Below are 16,462 nucleotides of genomic sequence, written 5' to 3'. Positions count from 1 at the left end.
AACCATTAGGTGTTTCCCCTCTGCAACTCACACTTCAGCATCAGAATGTAAATAACTTTGCAGTCATTATCAAGGTTGAACTTTGAAAAGAAATGTGCTACAAAAGAGGATTTTTCTTATTCATCTCACTGTTTCCAGCACTGCAAACTTGAGGAGGCTGGTGTTTCTTATGGAGACTGTCTGATCTCAGAGGGCTTACTGGCTCTTGGCAGCAGCCATCAAATTAGGCCACAGATCGTTTCTCTCTTCTGTCTTGGGCTAATTTAGAAATGTAGCTCTTACTATATTGCCCACTGGAGTTTCCTTTGAGAGCAATCACACTGATACAACTGCATTGCCTTTCTTCCTCAGAAGATCCTGTCCCTAGTACGAAATGCAGGCAGAGCACTTTGTCTGTTGCACTGGAAGTGCTTCGTGCTCCTTGATTCTGAGCAGGAGCATCTGCAGGGTTTGGGAATTTTAAAGGTCATTCCTTTACATGCCTTTTCATGTTCCTGAGGTTGAAGGTGGAGAGGGTCACTAATTCCCACTGTGTGGCCCCTTGTGCCATATGTTACAGCATGTTGGGGCTGTTGGATGGTGTGCATTGAGCTTTCTGGGTCAAGACATTAAGATTTGGCATCGATTGAGAAGCCCAAGCCTGTGGTAGGACTGACAGTGTAGGAGTTTCCTGTATCTTTGTGGGTGGAAAGAATTTCGAGCCAATTGATTGTGAAGATTCAAGTATGAAAGGCTGTGCTGTTCCCTGTCCATCTGCACTTTGTGGGGTAGGTACTTCTGTGCCTGGGTAGGTCACCCCTGGGCTGAAGAGGGGCAGAGACCTGCTGCTCCCAGCCCTGCCTGGCCACACTGCACTTACCAGCTCCGTGATATCTCCTTTCAATCTGCCAGAGAGACAGTGCAAGGCAGTACCTCTGCAGGGACAGGGCTTTCTACTGAGTGGGGAATGGCAATGGCATTTATGCCTTTCTTGATAGAATTGGATTCACAAGAAATCTACATTCTTTTCAGACCTGGCTAAAACCTGTACTTCTGCTGCTACATCAGACACTGCAGTTGCCTCATTGTCACACAGGCTGCGACATCTAGCTCAGTTCATGTGAAAACTTGCCTTCCCAAAGCCAAAATAGCTTTAATTGTAGAGGGCAGCAGCCATATAAAAATACCCCCAAACACAGTACCCTTGCAGGTATAGCTGCCATGTTTTAGATGCTGTGGGATATGGTGCTGTGGTGGGATCTAACCTATGGAAATGAGCGTCAGACAGGGGAACAAAAGTTAATTTCATGGCTCCCATGCCACATTTGGCTCTCAGTGGTAACCTCATTGGGAGCTGATGTAGCTAACTGATAGAAGAACTCGGTCCTGCTTATTAGCACAGGGCTCTGCAGTCACAAATTAGTGCTTATTCATCTACGAAGAGCATTCACTGTCACCATCCACAGCAAGAGTGCAGAAAAGAACTCCAACAAACTCCAAACAGAAGAGCCTGTTGGCAGCCATCATGATAATCAGAATAAACACAGAGAGATACTGTGCTCAGCCCCTGTGATGTCTATCAGGGAGCTATTTCAGCTGCTCCCTGAGGCATTCACATCTCAGCCCATCTGTGTCTGATCCTAAATTACTTATGACTGTGAGAGATAAGGGATTTCCCCATAGATAAGGGGAAGGGGGGTGGAGCTTAATTTTAATGTTTGATATTTCTATAGTGGCACAGCATGCAGAAAGCATTTAATTCCTGAGAAGTAGAATTTAGGTGACATAAAAATATCAGTTGAGATTAGATGTTAAAGAAAAAAAAAACACTCCATCAAGCAGCTGCCTTTTTCCCTTGGTAGAGGATCAGGTCACAAGGGGTGTGATGAACATTGAAAATGAAATTCTCTAATAGCACAATCTAGCTGCAAGCCAAATGTTACACAGAGACCCCTGGCAAGGCTGAAAGAAGAAAAAGAGAACATAAAAGACTGTATTGCAGTAGTCACTACCCTCAAAGTGTCTCCCAGCCATGATTGAAGTTGCTGATCTCACTTCTTGGAATGGCAAAGACACTTAACCCCTGTTTTCATAAGCCAGGAGATGGTGCATCTCGTGCAGCAGTAACACAGTGCAATGTCCTCAGAAGAAGGTACTCTGAGTTGCATCTGATCTCCTAGTCTTTCAGTTAACTTTGTCTTCAGCTAAGGACAGGTTTTATTCAATAGGTAATGGAGAGGGAGCTTGCTCTTTGGATTACCTCCCCTTGAAATGCATCTACAGGCTTTGTCTATAGGTATGAACAGTCCTGGACAATGTTATGCCAGTGCTACCACAGGCTTCATAGCACTGAATGTTTAGTTCATACATTAGCTGAATTCAGTATAAATGCCACCTTTTGGAAGCATTTCTTTTCATTAATGCAGCTGTCAGGACATTGTCCATCATGTTGGTGGCATGATGCCTTGTGCTGCCATTTGTAATAGACATTGGAGGGTCCTATAATGCAGCAGTCCTTGCAGAAAAAAAGGCTTGATACTGTGCTTGTTATGTATTGGCGAAATACAGTTTGCAAGTAATTTGCTCATCTTGTTAAACAAATAGAGAGCTGCTGCTCCAACACATGTGCCTCTGATTCTGGACCAAACCTGGACAGGAGGCAGTTTTTTAAATGATCACAAGCTCTCCTTTTCATTGTACAGAAACCTTCACTGATGGCAAATCCTGTCATGTAAGATATGTTCATGTGAAATGATAGAAGACTGTTTACTACACACATGCATTGTCTCTATCTATGGCAAATGAAAGGCTTTGCCATAGACAGACATCCTACTTATGTGGAAATGGAACTACTAGTCAGGAAAGGCCTTGGCATAAATAGCATTGGAGAAATCAACTTGCTTTTCCAGGTCTCACTTCTGGCTGTTTGTGAAGTAGAAATAAGGTTGTTTCCTTCACTTTATGAAAACATTTGAAATTCTGGATGATAACAATGTCATTAAAGTTTCAGGGCACTTCACACCTAAAAGGGCTAAAGCTGAGCTTTTTCACCTCTCTGTATTTTATGTGCATTGATTTAGCAGTATGAGTCCCAGGCAATCTTTAATGAGCTGAGCATTCAATGGTTTGGTCAATGAGTGTGATGGTTTACTGTAGGTAACACCACCTAGAAACAAAGATAAGGCCAATATTCATGGGTCTAATTAGGGAAATAGCTAGTTTCTGTATTCTTACAAATGAACACAAAGGTACTGGAAAGCAATTGGTTCTTTAGGTTGCACACCAAGGGCTTTGTTGACTTCGTTATAATTGAGAATTCCTGTGTTCCTGCCCACTGGAAATGTGGAGTTTCAGCCAGCTGTAGCCTCTGCAGCTTAAGATTGAAGCTGCACTATTTACTAATTTGAATCTGTGATTAATAAGTTGGACTGATACAAGTTAGTAAAAGCCTACAGTGGTAAGTGCTGAGCTTCACCTTTAATAAAGACAGTGTGTGATGGTTTGGGACACGAGAGAGAGTTTCTTTCTGTGGTGTGCTTAAATTTCCCTAAGGTCATTGTCAGTGATGTTGGGATGGGCTTGATTGGAAAAATTAATGGCTTTTTCCTTGCCAAAGTGGGTCTTTAAAGCTGCTCTTTCATGATGTGTGAATTTTTCTCCATTTGAAGAACTAACATCAGAAAGCAGATTTTAGAAATGAGCTATTAGGCAGAGAAGAGGCACTTTTCAGCTGCTTGCAAGTTGCACAGCAACCAGAGGAACATGTAGTCATTTGATTTCTCAAATGACTCTGACTTTGACTCAAGGGAAAAACAGTTTTATGCTCCTCTTACAGCTTCATATCGTATGTGATAAAGAGAAAATGTGTTTATACATTCTCCCCATTAAAAAGAAGAAGAAAAAGTGGTACCTCATCTCAGAGAAACACCAGCATCTATTACCATGGAAATTACCACAGAACACATCTGGCCACAGCTCCTGTTTGTGATCTTAAATGAGAAAATGCAGCAGTGTCACCTTCCGTTCCTTCAAGCTTTTCGATGTAACACGCTGACCCTTCTGAAGTCACAGATTAAAACCCAAACAATGAAACAACAGTCGATGCCTGATGGTTTTTCAGTTTCTGTAGAATTGTTCCTTTCATCCCTGCCCCCAGACTTGTCACTTCCCAACAAGGTTCCCTGATTGTTACAGCCAACAGGTCTTGGCTTTTGCTGGCAACGAGCACCGTGTCAGCTGTTGGCCAGTTTCTGCTGAGGGCATCTGTAGGTTGATTTCTAACCAAGTGCATTTCTGATTTCATTTTCTGATGCCCTCTGGAGCACAGTGTCACTGGTATGTTAGAGTCAGCAGTCATTGTAGTAATAACACACAAACATCCATCAGATAATGTCCACAGAACTTGCAGAGCCCAGTGGGAAATCTGAATTTAGGAGATCAAAAGTGTAACTTCGTGAAGATGGATTAGAAATCAAATAGGTAAAGAAAAACGCTGCTGTCTTGGCCTTGCAGACACCTCTGCTTAGCTATAGGTCTGAAAAGCTTTGAACACCATGAGGCTGTCCAGGTATAAGCAGGAACATAAAGTCTTCTGCCTTAGACCAGAAACACCGTGACTTGAGTTTGAAATTCCAAGGGCCGTTAGGTATTAGAACAGTCTGATGCAGTTGCAACCTGAGCACGTCTGATATGGACTCCTTGAGATGCAATAAATCACCATCATAATGCCATTTTTTACAGAGTGAAGGTAAACTTCCAAGTGTCATTTGTGGTACTGTGATCAAAGATTTCTTTTTGCCTCTGCTTAATCTCTGACACCTGCTCTCTGTGTTTGTAGCAAGGCACATTTACACACATGCCGTCCTGCTTCCCAACATGTCACCTGGCTCAACATCACGTTCCTGCACGCTGTCTCATGCCCAGCCCATCCCACACACACATATGCTGGCCTCCTTGCACAAAACCACGTGCAGCACCCCACACACTTCTGGAGACATTCTCTTTCCCTCTCTTACACACACACACACCGTCTCAGAACTTTACACCTTTTCGCTCCTGTCTCATCTTTTAGTCACTTCTGAAAGATGCTGACAGTGATTTGTTTGAGGCAGTCGAAACCTGAAACATTCTAAAAAGGAATGTACTGAAAGAGAAACACATGGGAAGGGTGAGCACAGAGTGATTTTCCTTGTGTCCCTCTTTCAGTAGGCTTCAGGTGCAGCGAGTGCCTGATCTACATAAGGATGCTTCAAATAATAGGAAAAAAAAGTCATACAAGAGATCTTAAATCCTGTTTAGAAAAAGAAGAGCAAAATCTCCCTCCTTTTTCCCCTCCAAAATATGCTTCTCCACCCCATGGCCAGCCTTAAACTTAATCTGAGGGTCTGTGTGGGCTCTAACAGGCTATCCAGAGGGCTTGTGGAATCTCCTTCCTTGGAGGTCTTCAAGACCCGCCTGGACATGTTCCTATGGGACCTGATCTAGGTGACCCTGCTTCTGCAGGGGGGTTGGGCTAGATGATCTCTAAAGGTCCCTTCCAACCTCTATGATTCTATGATGGGAATTGCACATGAAGTAACAGTCTGTAAAACTCTTTCTTTTTTATTTCTTTCCTCCTCAGTTTGTTGCTCAGCCAAACTGCCAGCAGCTCCTAGCAACACTTTGGTATGACGGCTTTCCAGGATGGAGGCGGAAACACTGGGCAGTAAAACTCTTGACCTGTGTCACCATTGGACTGCTCTTTCCCGTGCTATCCGTGGCCTATCTGATGGCACCGAAGAGCAGGCTGGGACTGTTCATTAAAAAGCCATTTATAAAGTTTATCTGCCACACCGGCTCTTACCTAACCTTCCTCTTCATGCTCCTGCTGGCGTCTCAGCACATCGTCAGGACCGACCTTCACATGCAGGGACCACCTCCCACCATCGTGGAGTGGCTGATCCTGCCCTGGGTTCTAGGTAAATCAGAAACATGAAGGCCCGAGCCAGCCGCCTGACTCGCACCCGTGAGGAGACTCGGTCCTCATCTCAGCATCCTCAGCATGTCAAGAGATTTGGCAGCCAACTTCAGTAACTGCATAGAACAGCTGGGCTCCTTCTGGAACAACAGATCCTGTTGGCCTAGGGCTCTTCTGCTGTTCGTGTTGCCATCTGACATGCCTTTAGACACGGCCCTGAGTAAACCGCAGCAGACGCAGCTCTCTCCCCGCGTCCCCCGAGCTCGGTGCGAGGAACGGGTTAGGAATTAGCTTCTAGGTCATGTCAGTAACAAATAGTATCCCTTCTGCTGGCTGGTACGTGGCAGAAGGCAGCAGTGAGAGCCTGTCTTTGCTCTCTTCTCACTGATCTGCTCCCAGATGCAGGGTGCAGGTACCAGGCCTGTTTATTCGTGGGCTCCCAGCTAGCCTACGGGAAGGAGAAAAGGGAAGATAAATCTCACTCTCATATATGCCTCTGTGCTGGTAAACACTGACCAGATCAATACTGAGGGCTCTGATATAAGCAGGCAATGGAAGGAGTATTTATTATCAGAAGGTTAAACATGAGGCTCTTTCCCAGTCTGGCTTGGGCAGCCACAAGTGTGAAGAGAAGGAGGTGTCAGTGTTTTAAGGGCAGGATGTACAGGTGAGGTAGTGAGATGGGATGAGAAAGCAGATAGAGCCACTAGGGAGCAGAGAAGCATAGCTGGGTGTATTTTTGGTGAGAGAGAAGTATTTAACCTTTCAAACTGAGCTCCCACACAACAGAAAGTGAAAACCTGTGGACTGCATGAGAAGAATGATCTCTCCCTCTATTTAAGCTCCTGTCTCCCTTGCTGTGCCACTTCAGTGCGAAACCCCGGAGGTCAGGCACCAGTGAGTTGTGGCTGTTGAGGTGTCAGTGGCCTGGAAAGCCACGCTGATGCTTTTTGCAGACACCTCTCCCAAACCTCAGTCTCTGGAGCCATCCTTATGGTTCCTTGATGCTTTTCATGGGTCCACCTCTGCTTTCCTGTCCCTGCTGGCTCCCCTTCCCTGCAAAGACCAGGCCCCCAGCTCCTCATTTCAGTGGTGCCTCTGCATCAGGCTGGTGCTGCGCTGAACAAACTTAGCTGTTCCCTGTGCCAAACCTAAAACTGCTGATGGAAAAAGAGGAAGGAAAGTAAGAGTTGCAAACATGCTCACAAATCACTTGCTATCCTGATCCAGAGCACTTTGCTTCTTGCATAGCTCTGCCACAATTACAAATGGTAACTCAGGCCTTATGATCTTATTGAACTGATTTATGGCATAGAAATAGGCATAGGAACTTGAGAACAAGCTGAGAAAGTTAAATATCTTTTCTGAGCTTAGTTGAGCTCTTCACTTTATCCTTAACTTCATGGTTAAAACTGAGGGAAATGGGAGACATTTCAGCAAAATTGATTTGCAGATGAAAGAAGGATAATCCATTAAAAAAGCCCCTTTCAAAATCACCTCTTAACAGCTGTCTGCTTCTTTTTGAGCTCCTTTGTTTCAGATAAATAGGGATATTGTGTGACTGTTTATTAAATGGAGACATTTGAACAGTTTCACCAGATTAAAGGTTATTATTTAAGAAATATTTTCCACTATAAAAGGAGAGAGGGAGCAGGCACACAAGCATTGCTGTAACTATAGTAACCAGCAATGATAACTCACTATAAAAACTGTGTATGAGTTCTTCATCAGGCTCCTCTCCGTTGTTTTGCTTTATTTTATGGTTTAGTGTGCATGCAAAGATTTGGAGTCAGCTGTAATAAAATTACCTTGTTGGCCTTGACATTATGCCTGACCACTGACCCACTGGCTGGCAGCTGAGGAGCCAAGATTGATACTTGGATGTTTGCAGCACTCAATTTCAACATTAGCTGCTCTTCAGATTGAGTTTTGGGGGTCCTAAAACTTGAGTTACAAGTAGCATTTCAGTGCCCACTGCAGTATCCTGTGGTTAGGTATGAGTGGCATGGTGGGTCACTATATTGGTAGTGTACCTGGAGGTCTGTTTTGTTGGGGTTTTGTTTTCTTTTCACACGTTTCAGGCTTCATTCAAGGAGAATGTTGTAAACTGAGGCATTAAAAATACCTGGTGGCTCTAAAGACATTCCCAGAAGCATGTAAGTGATGATGGAGCCTAGCAAATGGCATTTTTAATGGGACAGGCTCTCAAAAATACTTAAACAGTTCTACAATGAAGGACATATAAATTACTTACAGTTAGCATTGTATGCCAGGTGAATTTAGCAGTCTGGTAATGAACTTCAGAAGCTGCCCCTCACCCCTCCAGCTGCAATGAGTTACACTGAAGGTTAGCAAGTGCCAAGAATTCTTACCAGAAGGCATTTCAGAGCTGAAGTGATGGGCTCTGGCCGTATCCTTGGGAACAAATGCTCATCTTGCCAGCCCCACAGCCATATTTGACGTTAGGTGAGTCACTGTGAGGGACATGATGCCAGGCTGCAGTGCCCTTCTCCATGCTGAGTCCTACCCTTGCTCTCAACAGTCCCTGTGGGCTTTTTGTGCAGCAAGGTGCATAAATACAGTGCCTGAGCATAAAGGGTGAATTTGCTGCTGCCTCCTTTGGTGTGGTATTTCCAGGTCAGGGGGGATGTGGGCAGGCACACAGGGGCTGGTACTAGTGTGGTATGTTCCACAGAGAGAGTCAGGAGAAATCAGTACTGCCCAAGTGAGCAATGAATTACTACAAGAGCAGACAATCTATTAGAAAATGAAACAAATATAGTTGCTTGAATAGTTTATTCATGTAGAACAAATTTCATCTAAGCCAATCCACTCACATTACTTATAATTAACATATGTCTCAGGCAGTCTCCTTGTGTGTGTATCTGGAGCCCTGGAAAGGAAACCTAGGTCTTTTTCTCCTCTCTCTAGACTACACTCCCCACAGAACTGTAAAATGTCTCCTAATGAGCAGTATTATACTTTGTGGAAGACAGCAGGGACGTGACATTTTTTTTCCAAGCTGTTACTTTCAAAGTGTCTGTTATTACATCAGATGTACACAGTGCTTTGAGGGCAACTGGTACCTCGTCACGACAACGAGCTCTCTTTCTTTCCACAGGTTTTATCTGGGGAGAAATCAAGGAAATGTGGGACGGTGGATTCAATGAGTATGTGCATGACTGGTGGAATCTGATGGATTTTGCAATGAACTCCCTCTATCTTGCAACTATCTCCCTTAAAATTGTTGCCTACGTCAAGGTACAGTAACGTGGGAGGGAGAATTTGTAACTTGGGTTGTGAGAACTGTGGTACACAGGGTAGAAACTGTCAAAATGAAAACTGCAGATCAAAGAGAACAGCTGTTTTTCAAGCAGTCCAGTTTTGAAAACTCACCTGCAAAGCTTATTAATTTCTTTGGAGAGTGATGATCTTTCTCATCCTGACTCTTTGGTTAAGACTGAAGTAGATTGTTTGAGCATTGTCTCCCCACTGAACCTTGTTCAACAATGTTAGACACAGTGAACAACATTTAAATAACAGAAAGGAATAAAAGTAAAGGAAAACCAAGAACAGGGTGATCTGACAACATCTGCAGCCAAGATTTAGAATCTGTAGTCCTACAGATCTGTAGATTTCTAATCAGAAGCTTATGAAAAGCCTATTAGGAAAAGCAAGCCTGCTAGTAGGAGGCTGCCATCTGATACAAAGGAGTCAACTTATTCAATATATAGTTTTAAACTACAGGCAAGGAAATGACAAAGGAGCAAGATGAAGCTTTAACACCATGGAGATTTCTCACTGTCATGTTCCATTCACGGTGAGAACGCACATCAGAGCTCATCCTCAAAAGCTTCTGCATTTATAAACTTCTGCTGCTTCAGGTTACTGTATGGACATGTTCTCAAACCAGAGGATGGCCTGAAGCACTCTCCTTCTGTCTGTCTTTTTCAGAGACACAGACAAGACACAAATGGCCTCCTGCAAACTTCCTTACACAATTGCCCTCTGCCTTCAGTTGGAGCTGTGTGCTTGGCCTGATTCTTTTCTTGGTATGAATCAGCAGTAACTCCACTACAGTTACTGTAATGACACAGGTGTAAAGCAAGTGCCTGGAGTCTGCTCCTCAGCCACTTCCATGCTTTCTAGTTTTGCTGTGCTGTTGTCCTGGTTTTGCCCTGGGAGAAGGGTACCACTTCTTTTAGCCCAGCTCCTAATAACCATGACAAGCACTTCCCCAAAGCAGCTTTGTTTAGCCCTGCCCAAGCACGTATTCAGGCAGAGAGGAAAAGAGGAGGGAATTTCACAAAGCTCATGGACTCCCAAATGGCAAAGCTTTCATTAAAAAACTCTTTAGCAAGCAGTCCTGCTATGGGGGCTTTTTAAAATCCAGAAGGCTGCATAGTGGTGAGTTAGTTTTTCAAAGAGAAAAGCTTGAAGATAGTTGCTGCTCCCTGAAGAGGCAGCTCTGTAACAGCATCAAAGCAGGAACAGATTACTGCTTCTTTTCCCCAGCATTCAGAACCAGTGAGGAAATTAGACTTTAAAGGTTGGTCTTCAAACTGAGAGCAATACAAAAAAGTACTGGAAGTTGTCAGATTCACAAACAAATCTTGAAGCGTTAACAGTCTCCTTCCTTCCCTTTCTCACACACAAATGACAGGAGAGCAGTGCATCCACAGATTCATACAGTCACATACTGAGATTTAAACTCATAGCTAAACCTCAGGTACAAGGGAAGTCCAGCTTTGTTCATGCACTCTGGAAGAACTACAGATACTTCCAGGCTAACTACCAAGACCTACATGCCAGCACACAAAAGAATGCTTACAGGAACATATCTGAGTACAGATCAGACCCACTTGGATTAAACCTGCCTGATGTAAGGTCTGCTCCTGACAAGGACCAATGTCAGCCAATTCTGAGAGGTGCATAAAACCTTATACAAGGAGTAGTTCTGAAACAGCACGCTCACAAAAGCTTCCTTCTGACCTGTGTCACAGAGGTTGCAGTATGCTCTGAAACTTGAGGATTTATAAGGTTGATAATGGCTTCAAAACCTTTTGCAACATGACTTGTAAAGGTTTTTGTAATTTATAGAACAGCCTCGAGCTGGAAAAGGCTGGTATATATGCCAATATGCCATATTCTGACACCTTTTAGAACTTCAAAGGATCACATGGACATTTAGCTTTCTGCCAAATGTCAGAAAAATGAATTGCCTGCTGACACTAATGTTTTCCATCTTGTTTTTACATGGAGATTTTGTGAGGTTTTTTCCCTTGATTTGGCTGGTTCCAAGACCTGGCCCTAATATTGTCCAATATCAATTAAATCTTGAGGCTAATTATAAGGTAAAAATACTTCCTTAATCAGCTTTCATTTGCTGCATTGAATTATCATGTAATGAGGAAGGGTAGATGTGACTGCCTGGTGTGACTTATTTGTGCTATTCTGTACACATCTCTGCTGTGTTTCACCTTCTGATGCCTAACCCAAACCACACCAGCCTCCCCAGATCCCCAGCTTCATTAGATACCTCTGAAGTCTTGCATTTCTCTGTGACAGTAGGCTGCTCTGAAGAGACCACTGTCTTCCAAGCAGGGATATACCATCACCTTATAAAGGGCCAAAAATATGCCCCTAACAAGTTGCTTTAAAATCAGATGTGAGATGAAGATGACCTTTTCTGTATACCTTTACACACAGTCTGTGCCAAACCCTAGCAGAGAGCCCCTGGGCTGCCGTGTCCAGCCAGCACACAGAAGTGCCAACAACTGTGCAGATCTGCTCTGCAGGCAGGGGAAGCTTTGCCATCACAAGCATCCACCCCCGCTGCTGGGTGCTGCTGGAAAGTTACCACATCTGCCTATCTGTAAACATTTTAAGACCCATCTTCAAAGCCAGTTAACAGACTCAGGCCACGATGTCCATGTACTGAAGAACAGTTTGGGAAATGTCAGAAGCAATCAGAGGTCATGCTGAAATGCCTTTGTATCACGTCTCAGCTCCTTCATACAGAGGAAGAGTTTGAAATTCCAACTTGTTTTTAGCTGTGGCCTTGGAAAAAAAAATGTGTTGGTCTCTTGGACCTTCAGATGTAAATAGTCCCTGCAAACCCAGCTGTCAGCGTGACATTGATACCATTTCCTTTTGGAAGGCACAGAAATGACCTCCAAAGCCTGAAACTGGTTACAGTGTTAGCTACATCAGTCTAAGGACATTTTTTTGCCTTTTTATACATGTTAAATGAGCAGAAACAAATGTTAAAAGGACAATTATTCCTTGATGTTAAAATGTCTTTGACTCCATTCTGTTGTGCCAGGCTAGTTAAGCCAGAGTAGTTACATTTATACAACCAGCTCTTTTGTGTTACCTATTTGCATCTGGCTGCACTTGGCTCAGAAAAGGCTTCTGCTTTTACAGTTACATTATGAACCAAGTTAATGTTATAATTGATGCACTCAAATGTATCCAGTGTTTCAGCTGTAATTATGACCTCTGCTTTAGCATCTCTCCTAAAATTGCCACGACAAATTAACTAATAAGAAAATTAATATGAAGAAAGTGTTTTGGTTCTGGGCTGCTGGCACTTTTTTTCTGACATTGCTGGGGAAGGAAAGCATTCACTTCTTCTGCTCTACAGTTCATTGCTTTCCTTCTTCCCTCCCTCTCGTTCTTCCTGGAATGTGCAGTCATATTTAGGAGGGGAAAAAAAGAAGGTAATTGGAAAGTTCTGAGCTGTACAGCTAAAGCTGTACCTGAACCCTTTTGGGTGTTGAGAGAGGAGATGTTGTGTGAACCCACAGATCTGATACAGTGAGCTCAAAATTCAAGAAGCCTGCTTTCTAAATTGAAGCTAGGAACAGCCAACATTCCAGAAGCCTCTAGAGGAAAGCTCATCCCAGCATTCCATGTCAGGGGATCAAAATCAAGTAGGGAGAGTACACAAGAAGGCATCATTACACCTAAGTCTCTGTCCTGACCAAGTCAGCTTTGATCCTGAACCCCAAATGTTAGTCTGACAGCAGCAGAGGACTTTAAAAGTATTTCTTGTGTCACCAGTCCCTGGGTAGCATTTGCAGCTGAAGCACTGGCATGAGCAGGTGGGACTGTCTGAGGCATTTCAGAGTAATTACAGAATCATTCACCCTTACCCCTTGTTGTCTCTTGCAGTACAACGGCTCTCGCCCGAGGGAGGAGTGGGAGATGTGGCACCCGACTCTCATTGCAGAAGCTCTCTTTGCAATATCCAACATTTTAAGTTCCTTGCGTCTCATATCCCTGTTTACAGCAAACTCACACCTGGGGCCGCTGCAGATTTCTCTGGGACGCATGCTGCTAGACATCCTTAAATTCCTTTTTATCTACTGTCTGGTGCTTCTGGCTTTTGCCAATGGACTGAACCAGCTTTATTTTTACTATGAGACCAGTGCCTCGGAGGAACCCAACAACTGCAAAGGGATCCGGTGTGAGAAACAGAACAATGCCTTCTCCACGTAAGACCTCCTTTCCTTTCTGTTTCTGACTCCCACTGTCTCCCCTGCCTTTACCTGTTGTCTGGCACTGAAAGTGCCTCCATTTATTCATCAGGTGAGCTGGTTGACCCTGCAAGGAAAGGTGTGAGTTAACTGGGGCAAACATTCTGCAGAGCTTTGCTGTCAGACTCTTACTGAAGTCTGGGAGACAGTCAGCTTAGTTCTGGACTGAAGACCCTCCCTACATGTTCCTGCAACTTAAAGTTTCTTATGGCTAGGTACAGTTTCAGCACACTGGAGAAAGCAAGTGTCCTTTTGGTAATTGTTTTGCCTGATTCTGAAGGAAAGGAGGAGAAACTAAACAAAATGTGATAAAAATAAGGGATAAACCTATGAAGAAAAAGGGTGCTAATACATAATGTGATACAGCAACAGCAGTAATCTCACCCAGGCTGGTTTTATGGTGTTGCAGGCTCCTCTGATTTCCTTGCAGTGGGGTGAGACTAAAATCCCAGGGAAAAAAAATCCCCTTTTTGCTGGAAATGCTGGTACTTTACTGAGATGTTGGCATGGAGATAGCTGTGATGACAGCTGGCAGGGCTGAAAGAGATAGCACATGCTGAAAAATAACATGAATTGTCTTTCTGATGTATTTGTTTTAATTACTAATAGTGGAAATAATGATAATGATCAGTCCCCACCGAATTGTTCTTGCTGCTTGCACAGTACTTAACAGACAATGGGAAGAGAAATAAATAAAGCACGGGCTAGAAAAAGGCCTCCACCCTGCAAACAGGCAAAACAAATCTGTTGTCCACCACTTTATGCTAAATTAAATGAGATTGGTCATAATGCCCAATAATTCTCCACCTTTCCTCAGCTGAAGGTTTGAGGTTCAGAAAGGATTTGTGACCTGTTTGCGCTCTTCTCAAAATCAGACGGTGGCTGAGGCCACACCGGTAGGCTGGAAGAGAAAAGGCTCCACCATTGTCCTCCTGCAGGCTTCCTCTTTGAAAGAAGTGGGGGATTTGCATGGGATGGAGTCCAGCCTTATGTCATGACCTGGTAGACCAGACTTGCTGCTGTTTTCCACTGCAGAGCAGGAACACCATAGGCTTGATGAATTTTCTCATTAAAGCCATCCATATGTGGAGGAGGTGAATGGAACTGCACTGTGCTAATGAAAAACAGAATTAAAGACTTTGGTCTTTTTTCTATTTTAATTGCTTTGCATGCCCTAGAAATGTGTTGTGCTGCCCTTGCAAAGGAGTTAAATAACCAATGCTATTCCCTGATCTACGTCCCCATTGATGCAGCAGCCGGAGGGAGAAATGTTTGGCGAGCACAATGTGTGTTACGTGGCAACTTCTTGCTCAGGAAGGGTCAAAACCACAAAGTTCAGGACTAGAGGCTGCCTTTCCCTGGAGCTGAGGTGAACAGATGTATTCAGTTCTGCCTTCTGGTTTGGAGTTGTCTGCATTGCAAGCCACTTGTTTTACAGATTTCACCGTCAGCAGGTTAGTGAGGAAAACAACAGCAGGATTTGACAAGGAAAAGAGTGTTGGGTCAGCAGGAAACGAAGAGAAAAGATCCTGCAGCCTGTAAGAAGGTGGAATATCTTGGGAACTAGAAATGATACAGAACCACTTCACAGAAAGTGTGCAGCTTAGACACAGACCACCATTTCTCCCACCTTAACATTCAGTTTAAACCCCCTGCCAAGGAGAATGTGGCCCAGGAAGGAAATGAGGGGGCTCAGCCTTTATGGTAAAGACTTGTTTAAAACAAAATCGCTGTGGGAGGAGATCCATTAGGACTGAGGTCTCCTGGCAGGGGACAGAATGCTCTGCAGTTACTTATTGTTTGAGACTTGCTTAAGAAAATTATTTAACGTGTTCTTAAAAGTTTAAATAGTCGTTATTAACACCCCCAGCACAAGCTGACATTTGGCCCTGGAGCCAGATGCACAGCATGGGTGAGCAGCTAAGAACCAGCGACCTGCAAGATGGAAAATGCTAATGTTGGGCTGGGGAGAGCAAGCATGGCTGGCTCAAATTCAAGTCAGAGCTGGTGTTACCTCAAGTTTGCTCATAGTTCATCCTAATGCAAGAATAAATGTAAAAGGCTCTCAATCAGTACCCTTTGATTCCTTACCAGCACTCCTAGGCAAGTCACACAATAAGAGCTGATTTTGTAAGGGAAGGGAAAGCAGGATACCTCTCGTGTTTCTACAGCTTGTTTCAAATGTGACACCTATTTACTGGTGCATTATTTCCCATTGCTCCCAAAGGATGGCTTTAATATTTTCTATGTGAGGAAATTTTGTGCATTGCAAACACAGATCATGGCAAAGTAATATTGCTTTGTGACAGCAAGGAGGGGAAATCATGAATAATTTAAGGTTTGATGCTTTGGCCTCACCATCCCATAGCAAGCAGTGTGTCTGCTGCCTCGTCCCATAGCAAGCAGAGTGTCTGCTGCCTCGTCCCATAGCAAGCAGAGTGTCTGCTGCCTCGTCCCATAGCAAGCAGAGTGTCTGCTGCCTCGTCCCATAGCAAGCAGAGTGTCTGCTGCCTCGTCCCACAGCAAGCAGAGTGTCTGCTGCTTCATCCCATAGCAAGCAGAGTGTCTGCTGCCTCATCCCATAGCAAGCAGAGTGTCTCCTGCTTCATCCCATAGCAAGCAGAGTGTCTGCTGCTTCATCCCATACCAAGCAGAGTGTCTGCTGCCTTGTCCCATACCAAGCAGAGTGTCTGCTGCCTGGGCAGACTGTTTGAAAAGAAGTTTATTGCTGTGATTCTGGCAACTGAGAGAGGGAGAAGAGAGAGGGGAAGAGGAGGAAGGGATGGAGGAAGTCACACCTTACTGCCTGCTGTGTCATTCTCACTGGAGGGTCACGCTGGTTTGATGGCTGAAGCCATTCTCTTGAGACTGCAGGAGGTCAGGAGGGTTCCAGTAGCAGAGGGAGACACTTGGTCTCATTAAGCTGCTGTGGAGAGATAGATGGGGCTTTGAGATTTCTCCTGCTTGCTTCAGATCAAAAACACAC

General features: G+C 44.2%; 1 protein-coding gene across 1 annotated transcript in view; it reads left to right on the top strand.

The window, feature by feature from the left end:
• TRPC5 (transient receptor potential cation channel subfamily C member 5) overlaps positions 1 to 16,462 on the top strand; it is a 61,103-nt gene that overhangs the window by 26,709 nt on the left and 17,932 nt on the right. The window contains exons 3-5 of the mRNA XM_062006595.1: positions 5,600 to 5,936; positions 9,057 to 9,196; positions 13,112 to 13,434. Of these exons, the coding sequence (XP_061862579.1) occupies positions 5,600 to 5,936; positions 9,057 to 9,196; positions 13,112 to 13,434 (800 nt within the window). The remainder of the gene's footprint in view (positions 1 to 5,599; positions 5,937 to 9,056; positions 9,197 to 13,111; positions 13,435 to 16,462) is intronic.

Source organism: Colius striatus, chromosome 13 (assembly GCF_028858725.1).
Source record: "Colius striatus isolate bColStr4 chromosome 13, bColStr4.1.hap1, whole genome shotgun sequence".
Classification (NCBI taxonomy): domain Eukaryota; kingdom Metazoa; phylum Chordata; class Aves; order Coliiformes; family Coliidae; genus Colius; species Colius striatus.
Note: the sequence above shows the minus strand (reverse complement) of the source record. Positions and strands in the feature narration are given on the sequence as shown.